Below are 9,566 nucleotides of genomic sequence, written 5' to 3'. Positions count from 1 at the left end.
CTGTTCTTGGAACTGCCTGCTCCCGGTGCCCGCATTTGTTTCAGACCAACTCGCGGCGCAGGCACAGGTAAAGACTTACCTGTGCATCGCCGGACTTGTGACTTAAGATGGCAGCCCGCATGTGTTCGTGGGCGAACACGGCGAACTGGCCATCACTGCAACCAAACAAGTGTGCATGCTAGGAGATACCTACAGTGCAGGAGGGTTGTGATCCCTGTGATAGGGGATAAGTGCCTAACGGACCCTAAACGATGGAGGCCCCTGCCAATTGCAAGAAGTGGGGCCTGTGCACCTCCATAAGAATGGAGTAGCAGTCACGTATGTGCATTCCTGTTCCATTAAGCTCTATGGGGTACTTGTACTCTGCTAACTCTGGCAGCCCCATAGAGTTGAATGGAGCAGCAGTAACACCTGTGTCTACCACTCTGTTCAAACAAGGAGCAGGGTCCCCATTTTTAGTGATCAGCGGGTGGTCCCAGTAGTTGGACCCCCACTAATCATACACTTTTTGCAAGACTTTACAACTGATGACCTATCCTTAGGATAGGTCATCGGTCTCTGAATGGTGGGGGTCCGACACAAGTGCTCCTGTGAGTGCAGTGGCCTTCTCCCTGCTTAACAAGCACAACATCATGCATTGTATAGCGGCTGTTCTTGGTATCGTGCTCAGCGCCATTTACTTCTATGGAGCTGAGCTTCGCCTAGGCCACGTGACCGATGAATACATTGTCACTGGCCTAGGAAAAGCTGAGAGGAGGCCACGGCACTACTGTGACCACCAGCGCCTTCTCACACAGCTGATCGGCCGAGGATGATGGTTGTCGGACCCCCACCGATCAGATACTGATGACCTATCCTGAGGACAAAAGAATATTTGAAGAGAGCACCAATGTCCCAAACATATATATATTATATATAATGATGCAGAATAACCAGCGGTCAGGCTCATCTTCACTCTAAACTGCAAAGAATAAAATATATACAGTAGTAACCAGCGTCTTCTCTTTTGCAAATTTATTCCAGTCCAAACATAAAAACAGGCAACGTTTCGGTTTATTCCAACGTTGCCTGTTTTCATGTGGACTGGAATAAACTTGCAAAAGAAAAGACACTGGTTAATATTTTTTTTTTTCCTTCTATCCCGAGGACAGGTCATCAGTAATTAAGTCTCAGAAACCCCTTTAATGGAAGAAAGTAAAACTTTATTGATACTGTCTAGTGTTACATGTACCATCTCAAGTGCATTTGCTTACTAGAGATGGTGATAGGCCTGGGCACTGGCAGATTGAAGCTCCAGGTACAATCATTTATGATATTGGTATATATTGTCTATATCTATTCAGCTTTTGTCTAACATGGAGTAGGGTTGTAGCTATAAGGAGTGCATGGGGTTGTAATCACACTCAGGCCCTGGTGCCTGAGGAAGCCCATAGGCACTTCTATCACATCAGACATTAGTATTGTAAATGTTAGGTGGAGGCCCTGGTTGCAGGTTTCTCATTGATGCTGAAACTTTAAATTATGCCTCTGCGTGAAATGTATAAAATGGTTTCTTTTTCTTTTCTAGGTTTGCCACTATAATCGTGCTGATAAAAGATGGATGTAAAGCATATTAAAGAATACCTCTCCTGGCTGTACTACCAATATCTCCTCATAACATGCAGCTATGTCCTGGAGCCCTGGGAGCAGACCATTTTTAACACTGTACTATTGACCACAATTGCGATGGTGATTTACAGCTCTTATATCTTCATACCGATACATGTTCGTCTGGCGGTGGGGTTTTTCTCTGACATCTTTGGAGGACAGCATGAAAGTACTGTTGCCCCGATGAGCTGACAATCTTCAATGGTTTCATTTGATTGCTTATAGGACTTACTGTTTCTCAACGGCTGGATCTGAAGAGGTTTACATGATGTTACTGCTGTGCATAAACTTCTAAATGGAAGAATTTATTGAACTTCTGCCTGTTTTCTAATTCATTGATCTCTGAAAATGTTGCAAAAAAAAGATGTATCTGCCTTTTAAAAAGTGTAATCTATCTTGTTTTATATACCATACAATTGCACACTATTAAGATACTGTATCTAGTGTATGACACCATTGTTTAAAAGGGAAAAGCCTTCCAGAATGAAAAAGCATGAAAGACAAAGGGGTGTGGGGCCACCAAATGTTATCCCATGTGCCTCTTTCCAGAAAAGTTTAACATGTGTAATATCCTCTATGCAAACGATAGTGTTTGTAATGGAAGTATTTTAGTTTGTATGTTTCCATCATTGACCCCTGCTATTCTGCTTTAATATAGAGATCACAAATTGATTTTAAATCAATAGTTTTATGCCCTGCTAGGTCTCTAGACAAGAGAGGACATCCTGTACTAAGTTGGTTCTTCAGATCAATATATGGGCTTAGACAGTTTTACAACCATTAGCAGACTTGTCATTTTTAGGCCAATACACATTACGCATGATATATGACCGTGAGTGTTAATATTAGGGAGTTCCCATATAACATTATGTTCTGCCGACAGAATATGGTTGTTGTCCCACCTTAACAATGATAAAGCTGGCTGTCAGGTTGCAGTAGACAACCTCATGTCATTTGGCAATTTCAGACTGCCATGAACAGTTTTGAGATCTTTCTTGTTTGAGGAACCAGTCTGGACCATGGGGTAAACCAGGGGCCGACACAGATAGAGGGCCCCTGTGCAAGAATAGTATGTTGGACCCATAATTTTTCAGGAGTGAGGAGCTCATTATGGTGTTATGCACACAACCGTATTTTGGGTCCTTGTCTGATCCGCATTTTTACAGATCGCATGTGTCATCAGTTTGCCGTCCTCATCTGTGAGGCCAGGGCGCAAATTATAGAATCTATCCTATTCTTGTCCATTGTGCAGACTAGAATAGGGTTGTTGTGTTTTTTTGTTTTGTTTTTAGCGTGTCCCACAAAAATTGCAGAATGCACAAGGACCAAATCTGTATTTTGCATTCCTTGATACCGACTATGCTGTGAAATATGTTCTGCTTTTTGCTTTTTGATGTTGATGAAGCTGATCCCTTCATCGAATGAACCTTAGAAGCAGGTGCTGGTGTTATCAGTTTCTGTTAATCTACGAAGGATTCTTTTACACGACCGACTGATGATATAACAAGTCGAGGGAAGATGTGCTGCCAAAAAATGATTTTCTTTTCTTCTTTTGTGGCTGCAGAAAATGTCAGATCAGCAGGCAAACAAGCATTTTCTTTTGTTGGCTTGTATCTGTGGTGTGGACTTTTCTACAAACATCCGTTCCTAGTTATTAGTATAAAAGGGCCTTAAACTATTCCCCTAGATTAATTTTAAAAAAATATCTGCTTAAAATAATATAAAAAATTGAGGTTGTTGGACCCCTTGTAAATAACGTGTTTTCTGTTCTTGTGTTATTTAATTTATACCTGCAGTATCGTTTTAGCGATATGAAATTTAAATATGAAAAAATGTTTTGCATACTTAAATTAAAAAACTATCTATTAAAACACGTCTTGTAAATTTCTTTACTAGTGCTGTAGTCAAGATATGCAAAAGGAAAATATATGTGCTCTACACTGCTCTTGTGCAATGCACCATGGTAAAATTGAGCTCACCACAACTAGAACCTATGGAAGAGGTATATTTTGGGAAAAAATCTCGACAGTTACCTCAGATGGAAGCCTGTGATGTATACCTAAATGGAGTAGCACAGCCTGCTGCACTATTCCATACAGCTAAAACAGATATACTAGAATCAACGGAGGACAAAAGGACGTCTGTTAGATGAATTAAGCACTTTCAAAATGTTTAGTGGGTGTGTGTGTGTGTGTGTAATATATATATATATATATATATATATATATATATATTATAATTAGCAGAAGGACCTGGCTTCGCACAGGACTATTTCATCTATTTAATTTTCATTTATCAATGTTTGTGTTGTTAAAAGCTATCAACAGTATCCACTATAACCGTAACATCCACAGCGCCCTCCCCATTAACAGTGATCTCCACAGCAGCCGTCCCTTTATTAGTGACCTCCACAGTACCCTGTCTCCTTAACGGTGATTTCCACAATAACACGCCCCGTTAACAGTGACCTCCACAGAGCTCCGTTCCCTTAATATGTGACCTCTACAGCACCCTGCCCCTTAACACTGACCTCCGTAGCAGACCATCCCCTTAACTGTTACCTCCACCGTTCCCTGCCCCCTTAACAGGGACCTCCACTGCACCCGCCCTTTTAACAGTGACCTCCACAGCATTCTTCTCCCTATAACAGTGACCTCCACAGCAGTCTGCCCCTTTATTAGTGACCTCCACAATACCCTGTCTCCTTAACAGTAATTTGCACAACACCCCGCCCCCTTAACAGTGGCCTCTACAGCAATCTGCCCCTTAACACTGACCTCCATAGCAGACTGTCCCCTTAACTGTGACTTCCACAGCAGCCTGCCCCTAGGGTGTTCAGAGTTACGGTTTTAGGGCAAACAGTCTGGCTTTCAAACTCCCTGTCCTCTGTACAACACAGGGCCTGGACGGACACAGGGATATCCTTTTGAACAGCTCACTCTCAGACAGCAGCACTGTGCTATCTGAGCATGAGCAGCAGGGAGAAAGTCGAAAGAAAACATCAACGAACAGCTTATAAGGATGGGATAGCTTTCACCCCAGACCCCTTAAGAAAGCTATGCCAAAGGCACAGTTTCTGCTAGTTCGCAGAAACTGTTCAGAACAAGGGGATTTTACACAGGAAGCATCTAAACTTTTCTGTCGCTTCAAACAAAGAGGATACCCCGATGCATGCCTATATGAAGTATGGAATGTGGCCAATTCTATAGATTGATCCTCTCTGCTTCATCCAAAAAAGAAAAGTGACACACAAGAAGTAATAACAATTATTGGAACTTATGATACTGGATCTCAACGATATTGATCACTAATTAAATCTGATCCAAATGTGGGTAAATTTCACCCTGAGAATCCGTCAATTACATTTAGAAGAAGATGGAGTGTAGGAGATACGCTTGTACACAGCCACTTTGAGTCCCCTGAGAAAAACACCTGGTTATCTAATAGAAATATGGGTGCCTTCAAATGTGGCAAATGTAAAGCGTGCTCTTTCATTGCTGTGGGGGATACTTTTAATAACAGTTCAGAAAATAGAGTCTATAAAGCCTGCATTATTGCAAATGGTAACACCATAGGGGTCGTATATCTGGCACAATGTATATGTGGATTAAAATACGTGGGGAAGACATGTAGAATGAAAGTACCCCGGACATTATGGAGGGGTATGCATGGCCATACTGGCATTGCCTGATGCCTGCTTTGTCCCTGGGATGGGATAGTTTTCTGCCCGGTGACAGGAGGGGTATTTTTAGATGCTGGTAATTTGGAGGGAAAATGTTTCCCGCTCTTTGTGGGATCACTGGGCAGAAGTTTAGCTTTGCTCTGTGATTTGTGCTTAATTGGTCCGGACAAGTAGTCTATGATGTCCCAGGGTCTCGGGTAAGTTTACCGGAGCCCTGGCAACAAAGTTTGATTGGTGGATGAGGGGGAGAACGGGCTATAAGTATCCGAGCTCCGTGGGCTGGTCTTGCCTTTGATCTGCACCTGCCCGTGGAGCCGGATACTTCGTCCCTCAGCGCCTGTGAGAATTATTCCCGCTACCTGTTATGGATGTCCTGATGGATGAGCTATCTTCCTGTGCCTCTAAAGTGGATGCCCCGGCTTGGATCCATGAATGTCTGCTTCAACTGTGCGGCCCCCCTTTTCATCCTGTGGAAGTTCCTCTTGCCGTACCAGCTGGGTCATCGTATGCGGTCTTGGAGGCTGTTGGCGGTGTTCCGGGTGGAGCGGTGTCTGGAGGTGTTCTGGAGCAACAGCAAGAGTTTTTAATTGAAAGGGTGATGCCGGGATCCCGCGAGAAGAGTCGCAGGCAGAGAAGACAGAAGAGGAGGTTCTCCCCTTCTCCATCAGAGCATGCAAAGCCGCATCAGCAAGATAGAAGAAGTGCCGGGGCTAGTCTCGCGAGAGGTCGTCGTGAGAGGACGTCTGTTGCGGCGGGTCAAGGCTCGCCAGCGGAGGGGATCATCTGCGCAAGCAATGTGCCGGTTTCTAACCCCTTTCTGCGGATCCTTTGTATTGGATCGCAGGTTTCGGGGGGACCGGCTGGACAGGAAGAGACCAGACTTCAGGAGCGGCAAGTGGACTTGGCTGGATCGCGGGATAAAGCCAATCCAGCAGCTGCCGCAGCGCCTCAGCCTGGACCAGGTCCTATGTCAGGTGAGTGTTCGGCTGCACAGCTTGCCCCTGTCATGTCGTCTTTGTCTAAAGTTCTGTCCTCTCTTGAGATGCTAATCCCTCAGTCCTCAGCTCCCCCCCCCCCCCCTTTCAGGTTTCTGCTTCTGAGCCTGTTCTAAATAATGTGGCTTCTGCTTGGCTCACAGCTGTGGGGGCTGGGGGAGGTGAGGCTGACAGTATTATTGAACCTTTATCTGTACAATGCTTACCAGTTTTGGAGAAGTCTAAAGGTATTGCTGAGAATTGTTTTAAGGAAGTCTTACCTTGTTCCGTGTCTCCGTTAGCTTTTCATTTGTCTACAGCTGTAAAAGAAAAAATCTGGAATGGCGATTATGTTGATATTTTATCTCTCCTCCCGGCCTCCAAAGAATTTGTGTCAAAGTTGGAGCGCAGGGACTAGAGATCGGAGGAGGGTAGACGCCGTCCGATTCCTCGCTCTTTTAATAACTGGTTACAGGCATTCTGTATTTTTTGGTGTTGTTCTGGTGTTCTGGGAGAAAGATCCCCTGAGAAATGCTCTGGGCTTTTTCAGCATGTGGACATAGTGTTGGAAGCTTACAAAAATTTTGGTGGTTTAGGTTGGTTTCAATATGACAAAAATTTCAGGCAGAAATTGGCGGTTTATCCACAGTTACAATGGGGCACCAAGGATATTGGTTTGTGGCTGAATCTATTGGTGCCCCAGAAACTGCCAGTTGCCAGTCAAGGGGTGTCTCCTGCTCGGAGTGCCATGAAAAGGGGTCTCTGCTTTGCTTATAATGAGTCGCAGTGCAAATGGCCTGCCAGTTGTAAGTAAGAGCATGAATGTGGATTTTGCGGAGCAAGCCATCCAATGTCCAGATGGCAAGAGTTTCTTTTTAAAAGCATTGACACCGGTAAAACTGGTGAAAATGCTTCCTTTGTTAGACAAATTCCCAAATCGGCAGATAGCTGATTTGGTAACCAAGGGTTTCGCAGAAAGTTTTGTATTGCCTCCCTTCGCTGGTCAAGGGTGTGTTATGGTTAAGAATTTGCCCTCGGTTCAGCAGTTTCCGCTGGTTTTCACGGAGAAGTTGCAGAAGGAGGTCGCCACTGGAAGAATTTCTGGTCCTTTTTCGGCGCAGCCTTTTGAGGATTTTCATTTATCTCCTCTGGGGGTGGTGCCAAAAAAGGAGCCGGGTGCTTTCAGGATTATTTATCATTTGTCGTATCCTTTTGGTCATTCTCTGAATGATGAGATTGATACATCTTTGACCAGGGTTTGTTATGCAACTTTTGATTCAGCAGTTTCAGTGGTAAGGATGTTTGGGAGAGGGACCTTAAAGGGCTTCTGTCACCCCCAAAACCCTTTTTTTTTGGGGGGGGGGCTTGTTAAAATCGTTATTTAACGACTATTCCCTATATAGGGATCTTACCTTTGTCTGTGGCTTCTTTTCATTAAAAAACGATTTTTTTAAATATGCAAATCGCTTCACTACCAGCAAGTAGGGCGTCTACTTGCTGGTAGCCGCTGCAAAAAACTGCCCCCTCCTCTTGTTGATTGACAGGGCCAGCCGCGATCTCCTCCTCCGGCTGGCCCTGTCAGAATTAAAAAAATCCTGTGCCTGTCTTTATTCGGTGCAGGCGCTATTGGTGACCAGATTTGTCTGGTGGCAGCAGTGTCACATTATTTGGTTATCGACCCTAGGGGGAATGTAGACTTTTTCTGGTTCATCAGGATTTGTCCCCCCTGTCGCAGTTTCAATTCAGAGCAGTTTTAGCTAAATGCTTGGGGGAATTGTGTTTAGGTGCAAAGTTCTTTTTTTCCCACTCTTTCCAGATCTGGCAACTGCTGCTGCGCAAGCAGGGTTGAGTGAGTCAGTGATAAGGCGGATTGGTAGGTGGTCTTCTAATAGGTAAAAACTGTAAGACCCCATTTGTTAACCATTTAATTTGTTAAGTTGCAGGACGCGCAGTCTGGATTCTGGGCCACCCCTGTATCCATTGGGCTGAGAAGAGGGCTGAAGAGCGCTGCTGCGGAGTGAATCTGTCCTTGTCTTTGGAGGCCGTCAAGATCTACTGGGCTGGAGTCAGAGGGCTGAGCTGGTCAGGTTTGGTTGACCTTGTGTTGCACTTACATGATGTTTTTCCTAATCCGGACATTATCATTGTTCATCTAGGAGGTAATGATATAGGTTGTGAAGACACATGGAGCAATCTTCCAAATGAATTGGCGGATCTTCATCACCTGTTTCCGGACACACGGTTTATCTTTTCAGAAATTATTTGCAGGCGGTGTTGGAGAGTGTTCCCAGAATTAAAGTTCAAGGAGAAAAGTCCAGAAGAGGATCCAGAAGAGGATCAATCGGGCAATGTTTAAATTTATGCTTTTATTGGGGGGGGGGGGGTTGTTTAGACATCTTGATCTAGAGAGTGGAGAGGCAGACCTATACTTTCGTGATGGTGTTCATTTATCTGGTATTGGATGTGATATTCTCAACCTCAACCTTCAGGCTATGGTGGAAATAGCTGTTGGTAGGGTGGGGCCCGTGCCACCTTTTTAAGGCGGTCTCGGGCCGGTGGGTGATGGAAGGATAGTCATCCCGTGATGGGATGGACGCTGATAGATGTATTTTATGGTTAATGGAGTTTATGACTAGACTCTTAAATGGTTCAGTAGGATTGTTAATGGTTGTTTTAATAAATCACTCTTTAGTCTGTGCATTTATTAATGTTATGTTTTAATACTGTGGTTTAAATGGGTTGTAAGGAAGGCGTAATATGCCATGTATTGCCATGAAAGTACCCCGGACATTATGGAGGAATATGCATGGCCATAAATAAATAAAGTTGATTCTTTGGCAATTGTAGTCTCAAAGAAACCTTTCCCTGGACTTGGGCGTAGTCTGCAGGAGCTTGCACATGTATGTACATCTTGTCTGTAGCTCTACTAAGACTATACTTACAAGCCAGGAGGAGGATAACTGGTCCATCACCCTGGTAACTTAACCAGTCTGCCAGTATCAACCACATATTCCCCATGCATTGCTATTATACATTGTGCATAAAGAAATAAGTGCTTTAACAACAAATCACAACATTTAACTTGGTAACATGAAATTAAACCTATTAGCTGTAATTAACACTTTGCAGTTGTCCTTTGGGGCACATTAATGTCCCTCATTTACAGTCTACACATATAGGAGGAGATGGAGAGCCACAGGATGCAACTAATGTATGATGAGACGCATCCTATTGCAGTCCAATATGTGCCAGTATGAAATCTA

General features: G+C 44.1%; 1 protein-coding gene across 1 annotated transcript; it reads left to right on the top strand.

The window, feature by feature from the left end:
* The first annotated feature begins 1,596 nt into the window (after positions 1–1,596).
* SPTSSB (serine palmitoyltransferase small subunit B) lies at positions 1,597–1,839 on the top strand. The gene has a single exon (XM_044292509.1). The coding sequence runs from the start codon at positions 1,597–1,599 to the stop codon at positions 1,837–1,839; it is 243 nt and encodes an 80-aa protein (XP_044148444.1).
* The last annotated feature ends 7,727 nt before the right edge of the window (positions 1,840–9,566 follow it).

This window comes from Bufo gargarizans, chromosome 4 (assembly GCF_014858855.1).
Source record: "Bufo gargarizans isolate SCDJY-AF-19 chromosome 4, ASM1485885v1, whole genome shotgun sequence".
In the NCBI taxonomy this organism is placed as follows: domain Eukaryota; kingdom Metazoa; phylum Chordata; class Amphibia; order Anura; family Bufonidae; genus Bufo; species Bufo gargarizans.
Note: the sequence above shows the minus strand (reverse complement) of the source record. Positions and strands in the feature narration are given on the sequence as shown.